Source organism: Leuresthes tenuis, unplaced genomic scaffold (genome assembly GCF_036924035.1).
Source record: "Leuresthes tenuis unplaced genomic scaffold, fLeuTen1.0.hap1 SCAF_2, whole genome shotgun sequence".
Classification (NCBI taxonomy): domain Eukaryota; kingdom Metazoa; phylum Chordata; class Actinopteri; order Atheriniformes; family Atherinopsidae; genus Leuresthes; species Leuresthes tenuis.
This window is the reverse complement of record NW_027325356.1, coordinates 1,052,541-1,067,500: the sequence shown is the minus strand read 5'-3', so window position 1 is coordinate 1,067,500 and position 14,960 is coordinate 1,052,541. Positions and strand designations below refer to the sequence as shown.

General features: G+C 48.3%; 1 protein-coding gene across 1 annotated transcript in view; it reads right to left on the bottom strand.

The window, feature by feature from the left end:
• The window catches only part of plekhg4 (pleckstrin homology domain containing, family G (with RhoGef domain) member 4), a 63,220-nt gene that overhangs the window by 15,538 nt on the left and 32,722 nt on the right, over positions 1-14,960 (bottom strand). Inside the window, exons 5-13 of the mRNA XM_072381139.1 lie at positions 12,714-12,866; positions 12,220-12,343; positions 12,052-12,145; positions 10,786-10,872; positions 10,595-10,711; positions 9,440-9,538; positions 8,992-9,276; positions 8,277-8,399; positions 6,755-6,946 (exon numbers count right to left, since the gene is read on the bottom strand). Coding sequence (XP_072237240.1) covers positions 6,755-6,946; positions 8,277-8,399; positions 8,992-9,276; positions 9,440-9,538; positions 10,595-10,711; positions 10,786-10,872; positions 12,052-12,145; positions 12,220-12,343; positions 12,714-12,866 — 1,274 coding nt within the window. The remainder of the gene's footprint in view (positions 1-6,754; positions 6,947-8,276; positions 8,400-8,991; positions 9,277-9,439; positions 9,539-10,594; positions 10,712-10,785; positions 10,873-12,051; positions 12,146-12,219; positions 12,344-12,713; positions 12,867-14,960) is intronic.

The following is a 14,960-nucleotide window of genomic DNA, read 5'->3' as shown; positions in this document are numbered from 1 at the left end:
AAGAGGTGGAGGAAGAAGAAGAAGAAGAAGAGGTGGAAGAGGTGGAGGAAGAAGAAGAAGAAGAAGAGGTGGAGGAGGAGGGGGAAGAAGAAGAAGAGGAGGAGGAAGAAGAAGAAGGAGGAGGAAGAGGCGTTCAGAGTCGCAGCTTCTTCAGGTTTCTGGGAAAGTTCCGTTTGAAACGAGTTCTTTAACTTCAGCACTTTCTAACTTCCTGTTTGGTTTTCGGTCGTCGGGCAGAACTACGGAAGCCCGGAAGGAGCTGCAGAGGAAACCCATTTTCTTTTTTCATCAATAAATCCTCCTTCATCCTCCATCTGGTGTCAAACCACAAAGAAGCAGAGGATCAATAACACCCAAAGCTCACTGACCAGCTGACCGCCGTTTGTGATGTGAACATCAGAATGTTTTCACTTGTTGGTCAGAACTTCTCCTGGTTCTGTTCTGCTCGCCTGCATCACAGCTGTTGTCAGTGTTTCTGTATTCTGGGTCGAAAACCACTTGATCCAAAAAACGACGCCCCGCCCACCCAGAAACTCTGCTTTACGGCGTGTTTTTGTCCCTGAAGAGACGCCAGGAAGTACAGCGCTGCGGTAAGTTTCTACGGAGACGGAAACTGAAGCTGAGGCAACTTTTCCAAAGAAAAACTGCATCTATCAGCTGGCAGCGGCTCGGGTTTCAGAAGGAAAACGTCCGGTTCTGTGGCTCTGATTTGGATGAAAGTCTCAGAACTCAGCAGGAGGACCTGATGAAGCATCATTTATCTTCATTAGTGCAGCTGTCTGCTTTAATATTAAAGTTTGTGCTTGAATCATTTATGCATCACAGGGTTGAATTTAACATTCATACGAAAGCTGAAAGTCATTAAGCATCAGCCAGGCTGTCTGTGATCCTTATTCACAAGATCAGAAGAAAAGATGAATGAAACATTAGTTTTTATCTGTTTTAAGAAGCCTTGATGCTCAGAAAATACTCTGTGAACCTGGTTAAAATGATGTGACTCAGCAGCTGTTTCTGCTCTGAGACAAACAATCAACTCAGTGATAGAATATCTGAGATATGATAAAATATCTGAGATATGATAAAATATCTGAGATATGACAGAATATCACAGATATGATTAAATATCTGAGATATGACAGAATATCACAGATATGATAAAATATCTGAGATATGATAAAATATCTGAGATATGATAAAATATCTCAGATATGACAGAATATCTCAGATATGATAAAATATCTCAGATATGATAAAATATCTCAGATATGATAAAATATCTCAGATATGATAAAATATCTGAGATATGATAAAATATCTCAGATATGACAGAATATCTCAGATATGATAAAATATCTCAGATATGACTGAATATCTGAGATATGATAAAATATCTGAGATATGATAAAATATCTGAGATATGATAAAATATCTCAGATATGATAAAATATCTCAGATATGATAAAATATCTCAGATATTCCCAGATTTTAAAGTAATTCCTGAAGCAGAGCTCTCTCCATTTTCCTCCTGTGGATGTCCACCACAGTTGTTGTTGTTTGTTTCCTCTTAGAACAACTACTTCTTCTACTGATTTCCAGCCGCTAACAGCGCAGCCTGCAGCGCCCCCTCTGGTGAAACCACACAGCTGAGTTTATTCACTTCAAACCATCGATGGAAACATGTTGGATTCATGCTGATTTCTTTGTGACTTTTCTAACAACGGCTTCAGATTTGCTTCTTTTGTGAATGAAACCTGTTAATTCACAGAGCAGCCTTTTCTCTCCATCAGACACAAACATTAACAGCTACACTGTCGTCCCGATGGGTTTACAACAGGGTTAAATATACAGATCATTAGATATGACGAGCTCTGTAAAACTCCACCAGAGTAAATGGATCCAAATACTTTACCTTAGAGTGAGGAAGCAGAGAAGCGTGTCACCGCTGTTATTTAAATATGTACTGAACCCAAACTTATTAGGGCTAAAAAAAGGATATTTTTACTTGTCCTGACAGAACCTGAACAACACTTGTGGGTTACCACCACCTCTCGTCCCTCACATGAACAGATGCAGACTCACTCATCAACACACTGGGGAGTTCTGCCCATCCACTGGACCACCGACCTTCTGACTGCTGGAAAACATCCACAGTTTGGAAGCAAAGCTCAGATGAAACGTCCCAGGAGCTTCTGCTCCAGGAAGATCCAAAACAACTGGACCTGAGCCAGGCTGCTGGACTGATTCCAACCGACCAGAAAACAACCAGAAAACAACCAGAAAACAAGCAGAAAACAACCAGAAAACAACCAGAACTCACCTAAAACTCTTTAAACTGAAGCACACCAACAGAAACTCACAGAGAAAACATCAAAGAGCTTCATGAGGAGCACGTGCGCACACACTCACACACGCAGAGCAACAATAACAGCAGAGATAAAGTTAGCAGTTAGCTGCTAATAGCAGCTAGCTGCTAACAGCTAACAGCAAAGACTCACACAAACAACACATTTGAGTAAAGTCGTACCTCGATGTGCTCGGTCGAAGCGCCGCGGTCGGACTGAGCCGAGAACGCTGCCCCGGCCACACACACACTGCCCCCCCCCCCCCCCATTCACAGGCTGAATGGCAGAGGGCGGTCCCAGGGGGGGAGGCATCACCACAGCAACAAAGGCTTTGAGCTGAATGGAGTGAAAGGAGGAAGGAGGAAGGAGGGAAAACTTGGCACTGGACTGACACCTGGACTCCCCCCCCCCCCACACACACACACACACACACAGACTCACACACACTCACACACACACACACACACACACACACACACACACACAGACTCACACACACACTCACACACACACACACACACACAGACTCACACACACTCACACACACACACACACACACACACACACACACACAGACTCACACACACACTCACACACACACACACACACACACAGACTCACACACACTCACACACACACACACACACACACACACACACACACAGACACAGAGACACACACACAGAGACACACAGACACACACACACACACACACACACAGACACAGAGACACACACACTCACACACACACACACACACAGAGACACACACACACACACAGACACACACACACACAGACACAGAGACACACACACAGAGACACACACACACACACAGACACACACACACACAGACACAGAGACACACACACAGAGACACACACACACACACACACACACACACACACACAGACTCACACACACTCACACACACACACACACACACACACACAGAGACACACACACACACACACAGAGACACACACACACACAGACACACACACACACACAGACACAGAGACACACACACACACACACACACACACACAGACTCACACACACACACAGAGACACACACACACACACAGACACACACACAGACACAGAGACACACACACACACACACACACACACACACACACAGAGACACACACACACACACAGACACACACACACACACACACACACAGACACACACACACACACTCACACACACACACACACACACACAGACTCACACACACACACACACACGCACACACACAGACTCACACACACACACACACACACACACACAGACTCACACACACACACACACAGACTCACACTCACACACACACACACAGACACACACACACACAGACACACACACACACTCACACACACACAGACACACACACACACTCACACACACACACACACACACACAGACTCACACACACACACACACACACACACACAGACACAGAGACTCACACACTCACACACACACACACTCACAGACTCACACACTCACAGACTCACACACTCACACACACACACTCACGGAGGCTTCCAGCCGAGCTTCACGCTGTCTGTCTGTCTGTCTCTGGGTGTTTCACTGGAGGTTCCTGCTGTCTAACCCTAAACCTTCTGCTTTTTACGGAGCTCATAAATTCATTTTCTGTGGAGAGTCCCCACAAGGACAGAAAAACATGTCTCAGACATAAAGACCTGGATGACTCAGAACTTTCTGCTTCTGAACTCAGACAAACTGAAGTTGTTCTCTTTGGACCTGAGCGCTTCAGGGAGAAACTGTCCTGTTATATAGTTACTCTGGATGGTATTTCTTTGGCTTCTGGTCCCACAGAGAGGAACCTTGGAGTTATTTCTGACCAGAATTTATCATTTGACGCACATATAAAACAGGTTTCTGCCTTCTTTCACCTTTATAATATCATTAAAATCAGGACCATCCTGTCTCAGAGCAGAGAAACTGCTCCATGCATCTGTTCCTGTTCTTTATTTCTGGGCTGACAGATCGCAGCCCGCCTGTCGGACTCCATGTTGCATCACAGGCTGAACACGTAAAGCTGCTGATCTGAATGTTCCTGCAGCTGTTTCATGTGTTCTGAGGCCTCCTCAGACACGGAGGCCACATGTTAAACTGTTGGAGCAGATCAGACGGCTGGTCCGGATTAAACCGGGTCATATTTAACAGGAGCCGTTTCTGTAAAGAAGCTCTTCTATAAACTGACATCAAACACCATTTTTGGCCTTTTTATGTCAGTCTGGGGTTCAGGCGTCTCTAAATAAGCAAATAAGCAATAACATGTTTAATTTCAGTTGTTCTAAAGCTCCACAGGCGGGTTCCTGGTGTTTCTCTGCTTCTTCTTCAGCTGTTTTATCAGGGAGGCCGCAGAGTTCCTGGAACAACTTCTGTTTCACTCAGTGCGGCTACATGCAGGCAATCGGATCGGATTAATGGCTAAATTACAATAAAACTGAGTTATTCAGCTCATGTAGACGCCTTAATCTGACAAGAAACGAGTCGGATATAATTAAGACCCCGAGATAACTCGATCCAAATGAATGTGCATACAGAGCCCTTTGATCTGTGCAACTGAGGGTTGAATATTAAATTAAACTCTTAGGTGACCCTTTGCTAAGCCCCTCCCACAAACGGCTTCTGTCCAATCCTATGTTAGCAACCGTTACTATGCACAAGAGGCCGGTCAAGCTTTCTGCAGAAAGTAATATATCGAAGCGGTGTGCATACGGGGCTTACAAGTCCGACTATCAGTACCCAAGAAGTTTGGAGGGTGGTGGAGAATTCTTTGCCTTCCCCAAACACAAGATGCAACAAGAGAGATGCCAGGAGTGGATAAAGCAGAGTGGAAGAGTGGATAAAGCAGAGTGGAAGAGTGGAAGACCAACAGCCGAATCCCTCCAAAATCAATAAGAGCACCTAGTTTGTTCTAAGGTACAGTGCTAGCTAACATTAGCTAACGTTAGCTAATGTTAGCTAGCGTTAGCTCACCATAGCTTTGTGTGGTAACGTTAACAAAGACGTCTGTTAAACCTTTCCTGGCGCACTGTAAACAAATGCAAGATACTTTATTTTTGCAAGAAATTGGCAAAGAGAACGACCGTGAAAGCTAACATTTGATTTGAATTTAAAGAATATTTATGGAGTTACCCTGCTGTACAAGAACGTTGTTGTTCTTGTATGTGCTGTTTTTTTTATTCAAAGTGTCAACACACGTGGTGTCTGGCGCTTACAGTCAGAGCGGTTAAATGAGCGCCATCAGATCGGATTAAAGGCTAAATTACAGTAAGACTGAGTTATTCAGCTCATGGAGACGCCTTAATCTGACTAAAATCGGATCGGATTCAGACCCCAGGATAACTCGGTCCAAACGTAGGCGACCGTGGATCGGATCGAGCGTTCTGCTCCAGATTTTTTCCCCGCAATCGTCACCCGGAAGTGGAAGGAGACGATATTCCTGTGGATCGTACTCTGGGCTCTTTGTGTTTCTTTGTGTTTGCGCTCTGCCGTTTTCCGCTTTTTTCCACCTTTTTTTTCCGCCTTTTTTCCACCTTCGGAATCCAGATCGGCCCTAATTGGCTGTCGTTGCGTCGCGTCGCTGCTCATTTGCATAAAGTTGAGCCTTTCTCAACTCTTGAAGCTCATGAAGCTCACAACCCCGGCCGCTCATCGACGCCAGCCTACATTGAAAATGAACGGCAGCTGGCCGCTCATGACGATCACGACGCTTTTGGTGTGAGCCCCCGGTAACTCGATCCAAACGTGCACTAAACGTGCACGTAGACGACCGTGGATCGGATCGAGTGTTCTGAGCATGCTCCAGATTTTTTCACCCGGAAGTGGATGGAGACGATATTCCTGTTGTGGTCAGAAAGACAGAAACAAGGCGATGGAGAACGTTGTGCATCGTCTGTTCCATAACCAGCTCATCACAGATGGAGAGGGACGCAGCTTCATCTCGCTCTGCGTTCTCCATCTTTCTGAATGCCTGAGTTTGTTGTTGTTGGCGGTGAAGACGTCAACAGGAAGTGGCTCTATTAGCGATAGCTGAAATGGGGACAGCGCCACCTATGGTACCGGGGTATGACCTGCTTTGTGCCAGTGATTCCATTCATTCACCGCCATATATCCAAGGATAATTACCCTCAGATAAGGAGCAGAACCCAACTGTAGCTTCAGTTAATCCCAGCATGTGGACCCTCACACACGCCTCCCTGCACCCCCCCAGGAGGAGGAGGAACCAGCTGCTCCGACACAGAGAACAGATTTTCAGACGGATCTGAAGCTGCTTCAGGACAGAAACGGATCTCGCAGTTCTGGTCCGACTCGGATCAGAACACGGCCCCAGAGGCCCACAGTAAGACCGGCAGAACACTTCACAGTACCTGGTCTAAGAAGCGGTACAGTCGGACGGCTCGCTCCATGTTCTGCCCGGTGCTGTTGACCCGCTGGGAGAAGTCCTGCAGCTGAGCCCAGAAGGAGTGAACTTTGACCTCGTAGAGGTGGAGGTCAGCCGAAGAGACGTCGTCCCAGCGCTCCAGACGGGCCAGCAGCGCCTCGCCTCGTTTGCACTGCTCCTGCAGGCAGAAACAAGGATCCATCAGAGTCCGGGTCGCAGTCTGAGACAGAACCATCAAGCACTTTGAGCCGGGCCTGCGCCAGACAGGGTCCTCACAAAGATAGCAGTTCATTAGCAGCTGTTAGCAGCTGTTACAACCGAGGCCCAGCAGAACCAGAACCACATGCAGCAGAACCAGACCCACATGCATCAGAACCAGACCCACATGCAGCAGAACCAGACCCACACGCAGCAGAACCAGACCCACACGCAGCAGAACCACATGCAGCAGAACCAGACCCACATGCAGCAGAACCAGACCCACACGCAGCAGAACCACATGCAGCAGAACCAGACCCACATGCAGCAGAACCAGACCCACACGCAGCAGAACCACATGCAGCAGAACCAGACCCACATGCATCAGAACCAGACCCACATGCAGCAGAACCAGACCCACACGCAGCAGAACCAGACCCACACGCAGCAGAACCACATGCAGCAGAACCAGACCCACATGCAGCAGAACCAGACCCACACGCAGCAGAACCACATGCAGCAGAACCAGACCCACATTCAGCAGCAGAACCAGACCCACATTCAGCAGCAGAACCAGACCCACATTCAGCAGAACCAGACCCACATGCAGCAGAACCAGACCCACATGCAGCAGAACCAGACCCACATGCAGCAGAACCAGACCCACACGCAGCAGAACCACACCCACATGCAGCAGAACCACATGCAGCAGAACCAGACCCACATGCAGCAGACCCACATGCAGCAGAACCACACCCACATGCAGCAGAACCAGACCCACATGCAGCAGAACCAGACCCACATGCAGCAGACCCACATGCAGCAGAACCAGAACCACATGCAGCAGAACCAGACCCACATGCAGCAGACCCACATGCAGCAGAACCGGACCCACATGCAGCAGAACCAGACCCACATTCAGCAGCAGAACCAGACCCACATTCAGCAGCAGAACCAGACCCACATTCAGCAGCAGAACCAGACCCACATTCAGCAGCAGAACCAGACCCACATTCAGCAGAACCAGACCCACATGCAGCAGAACCAGACCCACATGCAGCAGACCCACATTCAGCAGAACCACACCCACATGCAGCAGACCCAGACCCACATGCAGCAGAACCAGACCCACATGCAGCAGAACCGGACCCACATGCAGCAGAACCAGACCCACATGCAGCAGAACCAGACCCACATGCAGCAGAACCGGACCCACACGCAGCAGAACCGGACCCACATGCAGCAGAACCAGACCCACATGCAGCAGAACCAGACCCACATGCAGCAGAACCGTGTCTGTGTGTGTTTACATATGCAGTCGTGTAGAAGTCCTTGAAGTCCTCGTGTTTTCTGTTGAGAAGCTCCAGGGAATCAGCAGGTGAGTCCAGAGTCTTCAGCCGGACCTCCCCGACCTCCTCCAGCCACGCCCTCACCTGCACCCCCCACACAGGAGGGTTAACAGACTGTTCATCATCACAGGATGCTGCTGCCTTTAGGGTCACTTTAAAGCATTCGGATCTTTCTTTTCATTGCACTGCAGATGATGTTCTGTTTGCCTTTAGCACCAAAATCCAACGACTGTCTGATTAAATCCTGGATCACCTCAAACTTTATGAATCGAAATGAAAATAAGACTGAAATCATAATGTTTGGATCCGGCTGCAGCTGCCGAAGGCCAAAGGTGACCGAGCCTTTGTGGCGGCGGCGCTGGAATAACCTGCATCGCCACGTTCGATCTGCAGCATCATTTGAGGTTTTTAAATCCTCCCTAATGTTCTCCCTGGTTCAGTTTAAGCGGATACCTGATTCATGTATTTTAGTATTTATGCCAGCAGACCTGCTGACCCCACATCAGAGCTCAAAATCTCCCTTTGTGCTGCTTTCACTGACATCGCTTTGGTCCACTTAGTTTTAAAGGTGTGGAAACTGAGCCCTGAATGATGCAACCATCTCAAAGCAAATCAGGTCTGAATCTCGCTCGCACTTCCTCCTGCTGTGATGTCACAGGTGACGCTGCACGCTCACCTGACTGAAGCCCTGCTCCAGGCTCCTGAAGTCCACGATGAAGTTGAGCTCCTGCGTCCTGGCGTTGGACAGAGTCACCAGGCGGTGCAGCAGCTCGTCCACCTGATCATACAGAGTCGATACCGTCTCCACCGCCGCCCGCTGCTCCTCCGAGGCGCCGCCACCCTCCTCCCTGCGGAGCCATGATAGAGAGGCCCCGCCCTCTTGTTGAAGCTGGACCAATCGGCAGTCTGCCAGGATGCTGCTCATCACTGCCCTGTACCTGGACAACAGCAGCTCGGCATCCTGGGAAATGAGGGAGAAGCTTAACTTTTAGGCCTAATTTAGAAATAAACAGATAATAAATTAGTGATAAACAAATTATTTCTTTATTTCCTTTCCACTGAACTAAGAAGCTGTTCCAAACTTTTATTCAAGAATAATCAATGAAAGTGAAAGTTTGCGTTACCTCGGCGGCAGCAGGTAAAGGTGTGGACTGCAGGATGCCGATGGTCTTCTGCAGCAGACTGATGACATCCTGACACTGACCGGTCAGCTGCTCCACTCTCTGAGGGAGGAAAAAAAAACGATTCTCATGAAACAAGTTCCTTTAAAGTGACACGTGACGCTCTCATTACTGACACGTGGCACTCATTACTGACATGTGGCGCTCTCTGTGACACGTGGCACTCTCATTAGGGACATGTGGCGCTCTCATTACTGACACGTGGCGCTCTCTGTGACACGTGACGCTCTCAGTGATACGTGACGCTCTCATTAGGGACATGTGGCACTCTCTGTGACACGTGACGCTCTCAGTGATACGTGGCGCTCTCAGTGACACGTGACGCTCTCATTAGGGACATGTGGCGCTCTCATTAGTGACACGTGGCGCTCTCATTAGTGACACGTGGCGCTCTCAGTGACACGTGGCGCTCTCAGTGACACGTGACGCTCTCATTAGGGACATGTGGCGCTCTCAGTGACACGTGTCGCTCTCAGTGACACGTGGCGCTCTCAGTGACACGTGACGCTCTCATTAGGGACATGTGGTGCTCTCATTAGTGACACGTGGCGCTCTCAGTGACACGTGACGCTCTCATTAGGGACATGTGGTGCTCTCATTACTGACACGTGGCGCTCTCTGTGACACGTGACGCTCTCAGTGATACGTGGCGCTCTCAGTGACACGTGACGCTTTCATTAGGGACATGTGGCACTCTCTGTGACACGTGACGCTCTCAGTGACACGTGACGCTCTCAGTGACACGTGACGCTCTCATTAGGGACATGTGGCACTCTCTGTGACACGTGACGCTCTCAGTGACACGTGACGCTCTCATTACTGACACGTGGCGCTCTCTGTGACACGTGACGCTCTCAGTGATACGTGGCGCTCTCAGTGACACGTGACGCTCTCATTAGGGACATGTGGCACTCTCTGTGACACGTGACGCTCTCAGTGACACGTGACGCTCTCATTACTGACACGTGGCACTCTCTGTGACACGTGACGCTCTCAGTGATACGTGGCGCTCTCAGTGACACGTGACGCTCTCATTACTGACATGTGACTCATCAGTGATACTCTTTGTGTGTCTGTGTGTTTGTGTTGTTTACCAACCGATCTGAAGCTCAGCCAGTTGCTCTGACTGAAGCTGAACGATCCTCCGAAATCTGCAGGAAGCTGCCGGTCCTCCACGTGTTTCTGCAGAGACTTCAGTGAGCTCAGTACCTCCACCTGCAGCACACATACATACGGTTATGTGTGCACCGTGAGCAACATGCAGGACTGCGATCAGATGTGAGAGTTACCTGTGTGGCAGCAGGTTTGTCCAAACGCAGAGGCGAATCTTTATTAACCAGAATTAAAACTGTGTGGATGGAGCCTGGCGTGTCCTCCTGTGCACAAACAATAAGAGACAACACTTTAGAGCATCATCAGAACAACCAACAGCAGCTTCTGGGGAAAACATGGGCCAGGTTTTAGGATTCTGGACCTGATCCAAACCAGTGCTGCCATTTCCTCAGTGAGGAAAGTATCTATGGCTGTCCCAGAAGTACTAAATGACGTCTTCGTCTAATTTGCATAACTGGCCATGTGCATCTAATGGATGCTGTGGGACAGAAATAACATCACGGGTGAAACAATAAGTGAGTAAAAACACCCTAAAATGTCACATTTCCAACCCTCCTCCTTTATCCAGGTTCTAGTAGAAGTGACCCTGACCGTGAGCCAGAGCGGGATCAGCCGGCGGCTACTCTGTGACCTCTGTGACCTCTGTGACCTCTGTGACCTCTGACAGAGTCGAACTAGTGGTTTCCTTCTATGTTAGTTTATCGTTTGTAAGTCGCTTTGGACGTGTCCAAACTACAGCCACGTTTAAAGTTAAAATGAAAACTTTTACTCCACTTTAGATTGAATTTATTCTTATTGAACAGGCCTGCACCTTTTTCCTGATGCCTTTTGTTAAGCACTTTGAGTTTAACCTGGATACCTTGTCTGGATAGTGCAGTGGTGAGATTGCCGCCATTCGTATGGGTGACCGGGGTCCTTAGGCAAGGCGCCCTCACGCTACCTGCCTGCCTGGGACATGAGTGTAAGTCGCTTTGGTTAAAAGCGCCAAACGCATAGATATAAACCTGAAAGTTCACCTGTCACTACTGCTCTGTGCAGGTGAACGCCTGAGGTTCTGATCCTGTTCTGTCCCAGGTGCTGAGCACCTTCAGTGTTCCACTGATGCTGCAGAGCAACATGAGATGAACAGAACAGTGTTGAACAGTTAAGTCCAAACAGGAGTCCAAACAGGAGTCCAAACAGGAGTCCTGATGAGGGACTGCTGTCAGATATTTGGTCCGAGTTCACATTCGTCTTCGTTCTTTCATGTAGATCAAATGAAAATGAAAGCCTCTTACATGTTGGTACTGTTCGGTTTAACGTGTCCGGTGTGTGGGTGAAACACGTCCACGCTGAACACACATCACTGCTTTACCTGAGGGACAAACTCAGGTGGAACTGAGCTGAACAGAACCTGGAAAATGCACCAGCAGGGTCGTGGACCTCATGATCATGTGACTCACCTGCAGCGACCGGAGGGCGGAGAACAGGGCGGAGGGAGGAGCGGTTCTGCGGGCGTCCACCAGCACCGTCAGCCCTGACGCTCGCACTTCGTCCCTGTATCACACAGGAAGTGATGTCAGATGGAGAACAAGCCTACAGTCAGCTGACTGACGGCGGAGCAGGCGTACCTGAGGGTGGAGGTGTAGTAGAGCAGGAGGCGGAGCAGCTCAGCGCTGTCGCAGTCTGGATTCAACCACACGGGGTCTGAGGAGCTGGCGGTGAGCAGAGGTCGTCCTCCCCGGTCTCTGGTTCCTGCAGACAGGAGGTCACACTCAGCTGTGTTTACAACCACCAGCTTCAGCTCGACCCACAGACTAACCCAAAGGTGTGTTTACTTCTGTGGTCACATGGTGCAGAAATGAGGTCCAAACAGTGTTCAGGAGCCACTCTTTCCTCACAGATACGAGACGAGGATGATACCCAAACCAGACCCGAGTCTGTCGACACTTTGTGTGACACTAACAGGCCGATGTCCCAGGAGGAACACGTTCAGAACATTTGGACTCATCGGCGCCCTCAGAGCTGCCGGTTTGACTTTAGAAATCATAAAATGGACCTCCGGGCCACCGTACTGCTGATTCCAGCTGAGGAGGACGTTCTGGTCCTAGTTCAGGATTCTTACCAGGCAGACACACAGCTCCAGACCTCAGCAGCACACTGTAGAACCTGGATCTGGAGGAGCGGCAGGACTGGACTGGGAGTGTAGGAGCAGCTGCGGGTTGTTCTGGTTCTGTTGGACCCGGCAGACTGACCTCCGAATGGACAGAAGGAGTTTCTGAGGAGAAAGACACACACACAGAAACACACTGACCAACCTGTGTGACCTGTAAGAACCACACACTCTATCGGACCATCAGAACCGTTGCTGCAGAACCATCACTCATACTCTCACAAAGAGTCCAGCTCAAAAAGAGATGAAGACATGCGGCGCCTGCAGAGAAACGACTGAGGAAGAGGAGGAAAACGCCAAGAAGGAACAAACAGACCCTGAAATGAAACCCCCTGCTCACAGGACCCAGAGTACGGTTCTGTCTACAGCCTTTGCATCCGTCACCTCCACCCTCTCCTGCTAAAGAACCAGTGTCCCTCAGAACACTTCGGTTCACTATCGGGTCCAAATTCACCTGCAAACTGGTTGATAACCACCAAGAAAACCCAAAAGGACCGAATTTTCAGAAAGATACAGAAAAAACGATGAGCTACGAGCTGCCAGAGGAAGGGAGCTGATAAGGAACGTATTTATTTAGCCATTCGTGTATTTTTTATCTATTTCACATTCACAAGGGAACCTTAAGTCCGACTTTAAGGGAAATCTTAGGGCCGTTTAGCTCAAGGAAACCATAACTCCGACTTAAAGGGAAATCTTAGGGCCGTTTAGCTCAAGGACACCTTAACTTCGATTTTAAGGGAAATCTTAGGGCCGTTTAGCTCAAGGACACCTTAACTTCGACTTTAAGGGAAATCTTAGGGCCGTTTAGCTCAAGGACACCTTAACTTCGACTTTAAGGGAAATCTTAGGGCAGCTTAGCTCAAGGATACCATAACTCAGACTTTAAGGGAAATCTTAGGGCCGTTTAGCTCAAGGATACCATAACTCCGACTTTAAGGGAAATCTTAGGGCAGCTTAGCTCAAGGATACCATAACTCAGACTTTAAGGGAAATCTTATGGCCGTTTAGCTCAAGGACACCTTAACTTCGACTTTAAGGGAAATCTTAGGGCAGTTTAGCTCAAGGATACCTTAACTCCGACTTTAAGGGAAATCTTATGGCCGTTTAGCTCAAGGAAACCTTAACTTCGACTTTAAGGGAAATCTTAGGGCAGTTTAGCTCAAGGATACCTTAACTCCGACTTTAAGGGAAATCTTATGGCCGTTTAGCTCAAGGAAACCTTAACTTCGACTTTAAGGGAAATCTTATGGCCGTTTAGCTCAAGGAAACCTTAACTTCGACTTTAAGGGAAATCTTAGGGCCGTTTAGCTCAAGGACACCTTAACTTCGACTTTAAGGGAAATCTTAGGGCAGTTTAGCTCAAGGATATCATAACTCAGACTTTAAGGGAAATCTTATGGCCGTTTAGCTCAAGGAAACCTTAACTTCGACTTTGAGGGAAATCTTATGACCGTTTAGCTCAAGGATACCATAACTCCGACTTTAAGGGAAATCTTAGGGCCGTTTAGCTCAAGGATACCTTAACTTTGACTTTAAGGGAAATCTTAGGGCCGTTTAGCTCAAGGATACCATAACTCCGACTTTAAGGGAAATCTTAGGCCCGTTTAGCTCAAGGAAACCTTAACTTCGACTTTGAGGGAAATCTTAGGGCCGTTTAGCTCAAGGATACAATAACTCCGACTTTAAGGGAAATCTTAGGGCCGTTTAGCTCAAGGATACCATAACTCCGACTTTAAGGGAAATCTTAGGCCCGTTTAGCTCAAGGAAACCTTAACTTCGACTTTGAGGGAAATCCTAGGGCCGTTTAGCTCAAGGATACCTTAACTTTGACTTTAAGGGAAATCTTAGGGCCGTTTAGCTCAAGGATACCATAACTCCGACTTTAAGGGAAATCTTAGGCCCGTTTAGCTCAAGGAAACCTTAACTTCGACTTTGAGGGAAATCTTAGGGCCGTTTAGCTCAAGGATACAATAACTCCGACTTTAAGGGAAATCTTAGGGCCGTTTAGCTCAAGGATACCATAACTCCGACTTTAAGGGAAATCTTATGGCCGTTTAGTTCAAGGATACCATAACTTCGACTTTAAGGGAAATCTTATGGCCGTTTAGTTCAAGGATACCATAACTTTGACTTTAAGGGAAATCTTAGGGCCGTTTAGCTCAAGGAAACCATAACTTCGACTTTAAGGGAAATCTTAGG